General features: G+C 44.7%; 2 protein-coding genes and 2 non-coding genes across 5 annotated transcripts; all 4 read right to left on the bottom strand.

Moving 5' to 3' along the window:
* Positions 1–256: 256 nt before the first annotated feature.
* On the bottom strand, positions 257–3,927 carry rpl3 (ribosomal protein L3). Its single transcript, XM_046416090.1, has 9 exons — positions 3,792–3,927; positions 2,995–3,187; positions 2,562–2,730; positions 2,059–2,194; positions 1,668–1,854; positions 1,257–1,519; positions 1,074–1,169; positions 784–903; positions 257–391 (listed from the first exon to the last, which is right to left on the bottom strand). Exons 1-9 carry the CDS (start codon positions 3,792–3,794, stop codon positions 347–349), a joined length of 1,212 nt encoding a protein of 403 aa, XP_046272046.1. The 5' UTR covers positions 3,795–3,927; the 3' UTR covers positions 257–346.
* Positions 470–602, bottom strand: LOC124074061. Its single transcript, XR_006845779.1, has one exon. It is a non-coding gene; the product is annotated as a small nucleolar RNA SNORA54 (small nucleolar RNA).
* Positions 1,929–2,020, bottom strand: LOC124074063. Its single transcript, XR_006845781.1, has one exon. It is a non-coding gene; the product is annotated as a small nucleolar RNA U83B (small nucleolar RNA).
* Positions 3,928–4,504: 577 nt separating the features above from the next.
* slc25a39 (solute carrier family 25 member 39) lies at positions 4,505–11,305 on the bottom strand. 2 transcript variants are annotated; one of them, XM_046416112.1, is made up of 12 exons: positions 10,979–11,304; positions 9,312–9,417; positions 9,088–9,147; positions 8,907–8,957; positions 8,111–8,220; positions 7,959–8,026; positions 7,281–7,405; positions 7,000–7,173; positions 6,696–6,805; positions 5,932–6,013; positions 5,754–5,834; positions 4,505–5,661 (listed from the first exon to the last, which is right to left on the bottom strand). In XM_046416112.1, the coding sequence occupies exons 2-12, from the start codon at positions 9,406–9,408 to the stop codon at positions 5,555–5,557; spliced, it is 1,065 nt and encodes a 354-aa protein (XP_046272068.1). In that variant the 5' UTR covers positions 9,409–9,417; positions 10,979–11,304; the 3' UTR covers positions 4,505–5,554. The 2 variants fall into 2 exon arrangements, with proteins under 2 accessions (XP_046272068.1, XP_046272069.1); XM_046416113.1 differs by lacking the exon at positions 8,907–8,957 and having other exon boundaries at positions 10,979–11,305.
* Between the last annotated feature and the right edge of the window lie 379 nt (positions 11,306–11,684).

Genomic DNA, 11,684 nt, shown 5'->3' with positions numbered 1-11,684 from the left:
GGCAGCTACACATTTCCTCTAATAAACTTCTTCCTGAAGGCAACAGTCACTTGCTGTTGAACTTAAAGCATAACAACCTGACCAAGAAGCCACCGGCAACCTGCCAGCATGCTGCTCTCAGGCTGAGCTGAACACATTTCCTTCCATCACCACTTTAAAGACGTTTTCCTGACTTTAGATCAACACATCCTAATTAATCAATGTAAAGTGTACCAATTTAAAAAATAATTAAAAAAAAAAAGCCACAGACACATTGTTTGGCGTTTCTGTTTTATTAAACAACTCTGCAGAGCAGTAATGATGGTGACAGTCAATGCAGCAGAGAAACTGGATGTGGACAGCGACCTCAGGCAGTCTCCTCCTTGATAATGCGGTCCTTCTTGAGTGGTCCCTGTGGAAGAGGAGAACAGGATGATCAGCCATTTGCCAACATTTAGCCTGCAGTCCATGCGTGTTGGCTCAGAGCAGCCGGTGTTCCCAGAGAGTGAACAGGGAGCGAGCACAAAGAGGCACTGCTCCCCTGCCTCACTGGGGCTCACTGTGGCACTGGAATGGAACCCAGAGTTCATACTGAGGGCTGAACCAGGTTACGAACAGTGCAGGGCAACAGGAACAACATCTGCATACGTTTCAGTTAGCTCACCTTGTGTGCTTGTGCTACAACCCATTTGTGAGGGTGGGATGCCAAATGAATGTTTTAAACAGGACTTGTGTTTTACCTCAACCATTAGCCACTGAGATCCTAAGGGACCAGAAACAAATGTGATGAGAAGAACGCCTTACCATGAATGCCTTCTTTTCCTCCACGGTCTGGAAGCGGCCGTGACCGAACTTGGAGGTGGTGTCGATAAACTTGAGGTCGATCTTCTCCAAGGCACGGCGGCTGGTCTGCACCAGCAGAGACTGCGACAACAAAAAGAACAGAAAAATGAGTTTGGGCACAAAGCAGATTAAAGTACTAAGCTAAACTTAGGACAAGTGCAGACTTCTTTAAAAAAAGAAAAGGTAAGACTCTCCCAGACGTTGTCCATTAATTGATAAGCGCTACAAACTGTGCTGGACTTTGTCCTCACCTTGCGCAGAGTCAGCACCCTCTTCTTGGTTCCCACAACACAGCCCTTCACCATGACAAAGTCATTGGTCACCTCACCATAGTGGACAAATCCACCCTTTTAGGGAAACAGAAGTGAGTCACATCATTTGTTCACACATAGGATGATAAGAAGCAAAGCAGGGGTCTCATGTAGGCTACGTACCAGGGGGTTGATGCTCTTGTTGGACAGATCGTACTCAGTGGAGGCATTGCTCTTCACCAGCTTTCCGTCCTTGGTGTGGTAGCCCTGGCCAATCTTGTAGATCTTCTTGTTGATCTCAGTACGGTGGTGGTAACCCTTCTGACCAGCACGGGCCACAGAGAAAGCCACACGGGCGGGATGCCAGGCACCGATACAGGCCACCTTACGGAGACCACGATGGGTTTTGCGAGGAAGCTTCTTTGTGTGCCAACGGCTGGTGACACCTAAAAGGTCAGGAAATTATTTATTAGAACCAAGGCTGAGCAACAAAAACACAAGTGACCTTGTAGAGGGGCTCCACACAGCTAATGAGACCTACAAATGGCTCCAAACACGTGTTCTCTTATCTGACACATGAAATGTTGATCTCACCCTTGTATCCGTGACCCTTGGTGACACCAATGACGTCGATCATCTCGTCCTGAGTGAAAACTGTGCTGACGGGCACGGCCTGCTCCAGCTTCTCACGGGCCCAGTCAACCTTGTCGGAGATTGTGCCGCCGTTCAGCTGCACCTCCATGAGGTGAGACTTCTTCTGCCTCACGGGCAGCAAACGCATCTGCACAGATAAAATTAACAGGTCACAACTGAGAAAACAAGATACTTTAAAAATGCACAGTGCATATTTCAGCTGTAGTCTCAGAAGGAAGGCAGCATGGAAGGTATCTTCATGTGTATCAGGCGCCATGCCTGACGCAAGATCCGTGGTCTCATCACTGACAGACAAGCAGGAAACTATCGAAAATCTAACAATCATACTGACCTGTGTGTGGGCAATAATACGGATGACCTGGCAGTACTTCTTCATGGCAGCAAAGTCCTTCTCCAGCTGCTTCTTGCCCTCCTCATCCTGCCATTTCTTGCAGTATTTGGTGAAAGCCTTCTTCTTGGACTTGTACCTGAGAGAGTGCAGCATTGCAGGAGACAGGACACATTGGTTGGCACAAGTCCTTCATAGCCACAAAGGGCCAGCGGAAGAACATGGTGCACAGCTGCTCGCCCTCCCCTCCATGTGGACGGGGGGGCAGTATCAGCTAGTGAGGATTTCGGCTCATGGCACAGTTTCTAAGAAGCACTTTCCACTGGCCAGAGGAGCCCGGAGCTCATCAGGGCACATGGCACCTGAGCGGAGCTGCCACAGAGGCCACCGTAGTGTTAGATTTGCTCAGTGAAAAAAATGCAACTTGGCTCATTTCCACTGGGCAACTAACTTCTGCTTCAAGCTCAACTAACTATCAGGTACACTCATATTCTGTCACATCTTACCAGTTCTTGTAGAAGCGACGCTTGCACTCGTCACTGATGTGCTCGGCGAAGATGGTCTTGAAGGAACGCAGGCCACGTGGGGTGTTGACGTAGCCCACAACTCCAACTACAATCATGGGAGGAGTCTCCACAATGGTGACAGCCTCAACCACTTCTTTCTTGTTCACCTCTGCAGAGGGGAAGAAAAAAAAATTAAGTTTAATATGTCGAGAGAATCTGAACTTCAGCTTGTTCATTAGCTTGCTGGTATAGACTGCACTCAGTACTCGACATTCAGCAAGGGGTTTAGAACCCATTATGTCCGCCCGTCGAGAGCCTCATCACAGGCAGAACACCAACACAATAAAACTATCACTTAGTCTCTAACAAATCCACAACCTCTCAGTTCTTCCCTTATGATGATCATTCACAAACAGAAGTCTCTTGCACTCACTTGAGCCTGGTCTGTCGACCTCACGGACGATGTGGGTCATGCCGGCCTTGTAGCCCAGGAAGGCGGTCAGGTGCACGGGCTTGCTGGGGTCATCCTTAGGGAAGCTCTTGGCCTTACCACGGTGGCGTCGGCTCCTCTTACGGGGCAGGAACCCCAGGGATCCGTGTCGCGGAGCCGAAAACTTACGGTGGGACTATGGAGAGAAGAAACCGTTAGCTGTGTCAGCTATCCTAAGCTAACCGCAATGTTCACAAGGTTCGTACACGAACTTTTAGCCTAATGAGTCCCCGATATAAAACCATATACGTCACTTAATGTGCATGTTAACTGTAAAATATAATATCTCATGTCATTTTTGAGTGAGATTGTTCAAGACGCAAGACAGGACAACCCACTTAATCACGCTGTTAGCTTACTTAGCTCCATGCCACATGCAGGTTGCCGGCTCTTGTGACGGACACTTCAAAATGAGACGTCGTCGACTTTACGTTTTTAGGAGTCATGCGTTACGCCAATATAGTTTAGATATATGCAGGAGTGTTTACCCGAGACAGTTACTTTAAAAATTGCGAACAGAGGCCTAAGTCAAGCTGCCATTTTGGACACCGAGTCGTCGGTATGGTTAAACGTGCATCAGTTGAAGTATCAGACTGACATACCACAAAAACTATATGAGGCAATAATAGAACTTCCTATAAAAGCAAGCTGAGTATCTGAAATGAATTAGATCTAAAGGATGCCGCAGATGACAGACTGATTCGTGTTGATAGCGACAGCTACATGAACCGCACACTCACCATTTTGTCTCCAATCCGATTCAAAGAGGCCTACACAGGGGCGATCCGATCATATATACAAAAGCAAATGTCGCGAGATGTAACGTGATTATGGTCAGAGAAGGCCCGCCCTCCTCCGGTGGTTGTATTGAGGAACAGCCACTGGATGCCGCTATTTCATTTCACAAAGTACAATAAGTAACTTAATAAACTAGAGCGTTTTTTCTCGGGTTTGTTTTTTCTATGTTTTGAACCACTTCAGAACACAGGGCAGCTTTGGTGGAAAGATGTCTCACATCTCACATATGTAATGTGTATTTCTCTGTGATAACTAATATTTTGTTCGGCAGCTGTGGCCTAGAGGTTGGAGAAGGGGCTTGTGATCGGAGGGTCACCGGTTCGATTCCCCCTCTGGACGGGCAGGAAAAATTTGGGTGTGGTGGAGTGATTAATGTGAAAAAATGCCCCCCCCCCCTTCATTAGCCGGCTGATGAAGGGGGGAGCCCCCAATATGTTCCCCGGGCGCTTGATGCTGCCCACTGCTCCTGTGTGTGTTTCACTGCATGTAATTTGCCGGGTGTTGCATGTGTGTGCCCAACTACGGATGGGATAAATGCAGTAGTCAAATTCAGTATGTGCATGTAAAAATATATATACTGCTAATAAAGTTGATTCTTCTTCTTCTTAAATAAAGAACAAATTCATCAGAGAATAAATCACACAGAGCATAAAAATCACACTGTCTTAACATTTATTACCATTTCATTCATTAAAAAAAGGACAGACATTTACAAATTTCAGGTTAAGGCTGAAATAATATTTTGTGATATGATCCAGTGATGTATGAAGTCCTGATGTTAAGTTTATTGTACACAGGAAATTCAAATCATTTCATTACCAGAATGCCACCAGAGGAAATCTGGAAAGTTGTTTTCTTTAAGAAAATCTGTGTGACTTTCTGGCTGCAGTAGTTTTAACAAAAAATGCTGAAATGTCCATGAATTCTTGTAATATTATTATAGCATAAAAGGCTAAATTTCATGCAATGAAACTATAGCTTCTAAGAATATTTCCCATCAGGTGCTGTGTTTTGCATACTATGACTTGAGAGCAGACAAGAGGCTCAACATACAAGCTCTAGCTTCACAGCTCTTGCTTCACAAATTTAAAGTGCTGCAAATGATCAAAATCTATCCAGCATTCGAAAACTGATTTGTAAATCATCTACTCAGATGTCATGCATCACTGCTGAAGGAAAGCAGGGTAATGCCGCCGACTGATGGAGCAGCTCATCTGGATTCAGTACTGAATAAAGCTGTACACACCATGCAGATGGTTTCAGGCATTGCCAAATGTGGGAAACTGTTGCTGCTGCAATCCTGAGGAGGGTTTCAATTTTCCCATCATGCATTGTACCTTAAACCACTGCCTGCACAGTGGGTGAGTGGATTCACGGGTGCGATTCATGTCAGTGTAATTTGGTACTTGGTACGCTTAAACTTTGAAAGACACATTCTCTTTTTAGGATAACTGCAGAAATAATCAACACACATGAAGTCTGTGGTTCTTTCATCATCCAGGCTCATTGTTCAAGCTGGTTATGAAGGTCAAGGTCTGAAGTCTTATCACGGTCTGCGTTAATAATTCAAGACAGCAGATTTGCAGGAAAAAGGCGTCGCTTGTCCCAAATCCAGTGCCGGTCTGAGGAGATTTGGTCCAAGCGGTCCTAATAATGATGTCTGCATGTGGTCCTGTGCCACTGAGAAACACCCAGCGACACCTGGTCACTCCCGATCGAGGTTCATCTCTTGGAAGAAGGCCTTTCCAAACTCATAGGTGCTTATCATAATAGCACAGGCTGGGGCCACTTTGATCACCCTGGGCATGAAACCTGGGGAGGATACAAATGTTTTCATTTCTGAGCAAAAAAAACAAAGCAAAGCATCATGTTTTTATTTAACACATGACAGAAGAAATACGTACCTGCAAAAAGGCCCCTGTAGCCCAACTCGGCCCATATTTTCTTCATTATGTGCCATGTGGACGTGGTTTTCTTTAAGGAAGCTACGGGGGAAATGAGGACTGCTGTTAAGATTAAGCCACACACACACATAAGTAAATACATTTCTCACATGTCTATGTATCATGTATAAGGACAGACCTCCCAGAGTGTCCATTTCTCCCAGCTGGATCTGTCTGCGTGTCTTCACCACGTCAAAAGGCAGCGTAAGGACTGCAGCGATCTACACGCCATGACAGACAGCAACAGTCATGACCTGGACCATACGCAGGTGCAGCCCCTGCCTGTTCCATACTATCTGTGCATGAAGGATGACCATTCAGCTGCTTAATTGCTGTACAAGAAACGTTACACTGAATGTAGGTCAGACACTGGCTTCATTCTCTGAACGGGTCCATCATTTGCTCTCACCTTTTGTTCAAGCTGAAAATAAGTCTGATCACATGAAGCCGTTCAGGACTTCTGACATTCAGGTTCTACAGGTTCAACTGCTGATGAACGTTAACGCTCACGTCTGCTTTCCCACAACATGAAAGTGTTGCAAAGTGGGAGGAGGAGATATTTTGGGTGATCCTGTTTTTGAGTCCCATTCATTGTTCTTCAGCTAATGTTTGGTGAATCACAGAACTTCTACAACTTGAGTGGTCGTCATCAGTACAAAAGCTCAGAAGCTTAAACAGCTTAATAACTCAATAACTAAAAACGTGAGAAGTCAACCACAACTCCCAAAGCAACGTTCCCACACCTTCTGCAACATCAAATTCAAGGTCAAGGTCCGCTTCCCTCAAATTCAAGGACCCAACATTGCATCGTTTGAGACACGCGTTTCCATGTGAACTAACAGAGGACATCATGAAAAGACAGACTTTGAAAGGTGCGTCCTTCCGTTAAAGCGGAGTACTCACAGCTCCAGAGACGGCTCCTGCAGTGAAGCTGATGGAGAAGTTGGCCTGAGTCGTTCGGGACCGTTCGCACAGCTGGGCCTTCACAAGTTCATAGTTAAACCAGTACAAAGCTGCAGACACACGCAAACAGGGACGTTACAGGGACATTACAGCCGTCTCTCCTACATCACCAGTACGAAACTTTTATATTTTTCCTGCTGCTCTTCCTGTTGGTTAGTTAAACAACAGCAGGGGAACAAACATGAAGTGAAGCGCCACAGCTCCTCTAAAAGTAAGACTTCACACGCTGTGCTGCTGCTCTCACCAGAGAAGGGCACGTCTCTGAGGACGGTGGGTCCCCAGCCCCTCCACAGGGACAGCAGGCCGTCCTGGGCCACAGCAGAGCGGATACACGCCCGCAGCTCGCTGTAGGGCAGCCGACGGGACTGCATCTTAGTCCTGACGAGCTCCAGAGGGCTGATCACAGTCACAGCCCCCACTGCAACACACACACACACACACACACACACACACACGTTGGAAATCTTTAAAAAAATACAGTCAGGAGGTCTACGTTTGTGTGTGTGTGTGCTTTAAGGGGCTTACATCTGGCCAGACCCCCGGCAACAAGAGGGACGTGGCTGCCCTGGAGACCCAAACCGAATCTCAGGAAGTCCCGCAGCTGGTCGTAGCAGGTGAAGTAGATGACGGTGGCAGGTACCGCCATAACCCTACACACACACACACACACACAAGTTTCAAATTAAGTACACTTACTAGAGTACATTTACTCAAGTACAATTTTGAAGGTACAAAAGAGTGTTTTTCTGCCTTGTTATACTTCAAACAAATGTTTTACATTTTAAATTTATTTGACAACTTCGGTTTCAATTTACTTTACAGATTGAAGGTTTCACCAGAGTCAAAGCAGCACATTTTTAAATGAATTTATTTTATCAGCAATCGCATTTAGAAACAAAACAACAAAAGCTGATTTCAATAAACGGAAAAACTCAGAATATCTGATCTGATAATCAGTCAGGTAGATAATCGGTTGACCCCAAGTATACAGTATGCATGTACATGTAATTTTATCTATGATGTACTTTTACTTACCTTTGATACTTAAGTACATATAATATCTGACACTTTAAGGCTTTTGCTCAAGGACTCTTTGAATGAATTCTTAAGTTAATATGAGGTCACAGTGACGAGAGAGAAATTCCCTCAAGGAGTCCCTGAAATCTGACGTTCGCAGGTGAGAGTGAGAGTCCGGACACTCACAGCGTTGGCGGCAGCCCGCTCCACAAAGACCTGAGTCCCTCGTGTCGGCTGATTTTCACAAAAGCGTCCTACGGCACAGAGAAACAAACATGGCTGAGACATTTGAGTTCATTCTGCAGCGACAGCAAAGCTGCTCGTATGCTTGTACTCACGAGTGTGCCGCTGAAGTGTGTCGGCGTCTTGTACCAGCTGGTGCAACTGGTTCCGTTCTGACAGACGTAGATGTGATCCATCAGTCCGTTACAATACAGGAAACATTTCCCTGTGAGAGACAGGACGACCAGCCATCAGTGGCGGAGACAGAAGCATACGATGACCAGATCGTTTCATCTTAAAACAGCAACCGACTTAAACAAGCATCTGAACATCAGTCTGATTCCATCTGAAAGTTTTCATCCAAGCCAGAGGAGAAAAAGGCTATTAATACTACATGTGATGGCAATGACCACAGAGTCACTCTGAAGGTAACATCAGTGCTGTCCTTGTCGCTGCTTACTTTGCCTGTTTACTCAGGGTTGGTTTAAGAGAGACTATTGATAAAAATTTCAAAGGAACCTTAAAAAAAAAAAAACAAAAGCCTCATTTCACAACGTGCTCGTACTACAGCTCTTACAGTATCGCAGGAAGCAAAAACATTCACAAGGGACAGACAAATGGAGGACATTTTCAGAGTTGTTTTGTGCTTGATGAAGCTTGCAGCTTAATTCCAGGAACAACACTGGAGCCACGTAAATTTCATACTATGCATCAACGACCAATAAGACTGGAGGGCAAACAAAAACACGCATATCGAAGCTGACAGAAACCACGTTAAAATATTTACAAAAGGACTTGTTTTGTCTTCACAGGTCTTTGTTAGTCACGCCTAAATCACTGTGCTTGTTATATATGTATTTTAAAAAGCGGTGGCCAAGTTTTGCCTGCAGCGGTGACGGTTCCCATACTCACTTTTGGAAGGGCGGATGACGCCACCCCATGGAACAGATTCACAGGCTAAAGCTATGAAACACAGCAAAAGGCGGGACAGACCGAGAGTTAGAAAAGCATCCACAAGCGGCAGTTAAAAGCAAAGTCAGTGTTTCATTACCAAAGTTAAAAACGACAGAAGAAGACAGGTTCCTTGTCCTACCTTGGTGGAAGGGTGTTTGCTGAGCCTGCAGCCTGATCTTCACAACGTCCAGCGGTGTGACTGCAAACAAATAAATGCAATCAGTTCAACAGCCGCAAATACAATAAGATTGTTATCCTGAAACTTTGGTCATGATATTAGTGTTGTGAAAATCCAAAGACAAAACATGGAAAGGAATCTGAATTACAGACACAAGTTGCTTTTTCTTGTTTCCATCATCTCACCAAAAACAGATGTGAGGAGGGCTCCGGTGCCTGAAGCCAACATCTGCTGCAGCGGAGAGATCGCAGCCACGGGGCCGCCGACGGCCTGCTCCCCCATCCTGCCCACCTGTCACACCAAAAAACACAAACACACCACGTCACAACGACAACACAATGGTGTGTCACTTCCCTTCCAACCCTTTTTACTTGAATCTCGTTTGTCTCTTTGTTATGTGAAACAGCTAAGGAGGAGTTTTGGCATCCTGCAAGACCAGCAACCTGATAGCCTTTTTTGTGTTTAGGCTCAGTGCCGTTAAGTCACAATGCTGTGTGACGGCTGCTCCTGAGAGACAAATGTTATCCAGCACCATGTAGAAGCAGGGTTTGTCCAGCTTTTTAAGGGCTAATTTCAAACTCTTTAAATGTACTTAAATCAAAATTTCAAGTCTCATTCTATTCAAATATTAAACGGCTTTCAGTTTACATGATGAAACGCCAGATCATGTTGAAAACCAAGCATTTTCCAAGGTGTGTAATCAAATTCAAACATATTTCTGCCCTAGAAAACATTAGGATTACAATTAAGCAACTATCATGACTTTGTACAAACTGATGAGAAGTGAAAGAAAAAAATTCACTGCAATTTATTCTCTCCGTCAGAAAAGACGAAATTCCTGAAAAACACAAACTGATTGTTTTTGTGTCATAACGTCAGACATGAATTGTTCAGTGATGTGAGCTGGGTGAGTCTAGGTGGGGTGGGTGTAATGGGGCCACTGAAACATTATGATAGCTTATCTGAAATGTCCAGGTCACCAGACGGCCAGTGAAGCCCACTCCTAACCAAGACAGCGAATAGCAGCAGCAGCCAACAGTGAAATGGAACAAAAATGAATGAAGGTGGGATGCCTGACTTTAAATTAAAAGTGTTTTTAAGAAGATGTACATGTCAACAAATCTATTACTCGCAGTCGAGATGTTGTGGCTGAATAGTCTTTAAAAAAAGGTGCATTATGGAGGACATATGGATGATATTTCAAACTTGCATGTTTACCAACCTGTGCAGTTACCTTTCATCTCCCCTGACTTGTTCTATTTCTGGAGTCAATTATACTTACGTGTGACAGTTATAGCCTGTTGGTCCTCAGTGTTTGTCTGATCACTAAGCTGCTCTGCCACAGTGTTCTTCTGCAGTGCCTAAAACTACTAGCAGCAGCATCCATCTCAAAATGAGAAGGTTATGTTTCCTGTCACCTTTAGCTAAAATACATTGCTAATGGCTTAGTCTCAGTATAAATACACTCAAATCAAAGGGACAAAAGTTAATTTAAAAAACTGACAGACACGAAACTACTTTCAAACTAGATCAGATTAACGTTTCTGAATTCTGCAGCTCCCCAGAGCCGCCTGTGCACACATTAGCACATTATGTTCCTTTTCTCTAGCTAGCTAATTCAGGTTAATTACACCCGAACAAAGGGAATATATACGATTAACCGACATTTGAGGAGAGAATGAAGGGTTGGATTAAAAGTAAACACGCTGATTTGTCAAATGCACTAACCGAAGTGTGTCTGACATATGCAACTGTCAACATTTCACTGACAATTAGCTTGTTAGCTAGCCAGCTAGCTTCATAGGCAAACTTATCTTGTTTTTTATGAGACGACGAGCTAACTGTTACTCACCTCTACTTTAGCTGCCAGCGTCGTTGGGAAACAGATGTGTCTTCATCCATTTCAGTTAAATTAACTATACGTTGCCACATTTACCGGCTAACGTTAAGCTGCAACTGATTGCGGTTCTCGACTGCGGATAAACCGTAAACATGTTTTCGGAGTCTGGCTCTCCACTCGGGAGACCAGCTTTTGGAAGCAGGCCCCACGAGTCACAGCATGTGCACGCAGGCTTCACAAATCTCTACAAAACTGCACCCAGCGATGGTCCCATAAATGATAGTGAGAGGGCGGTGCGCATGTTGTGAAGATCAGTTGGAAACCGTTGGCCTCCCCCTCGGCCCCGCCCTCTTCCGCTGCCGCTGCTTTGGCTCTGGCGCCGCCTGGTGGTGCTGTGGTGCGCTGGCGCTGAAGCAAACACGTTCATTCAAATGCATTATCAGTTACATTTAATTTCAAAATTATCAGGAGACCAGAAGTATACCATTTAATTCAATATTAAATAAATAAATAAATGCACCCATGAAACCAATCCTGGTATAAACAGATGAGGCAACAAATATATAAGTGAGTGTAAATATGAAAACAAAAGAGTCAATATAATTAATAAGTAATATGCTATGTAAATAAATTTGAATAATAAAGATAAGATAAGATAATCCTCTATTAGTCCCACAACTGCGAAATTACAGTATTACAGCAGCAAACAGGATATAGA

The sequence above is a fragment of the Scatophagus argus genome, chromosome 16 (assembly GCF_020382885.2).
Source record: "Scatophagus argus isolate fScaArg1 chromosome 16, fScaArg1.pri, whole genome shotgun sequence".
NCBI classification, from domain to species: Eukaryota; Metazoa; Chordata; class Actinopteri; family Scatophagidae; genus Scatophagus; species Scatophagus argus.
This window is presented reverse-complemented; position numbering and strand designations above follow the sequence as displayed.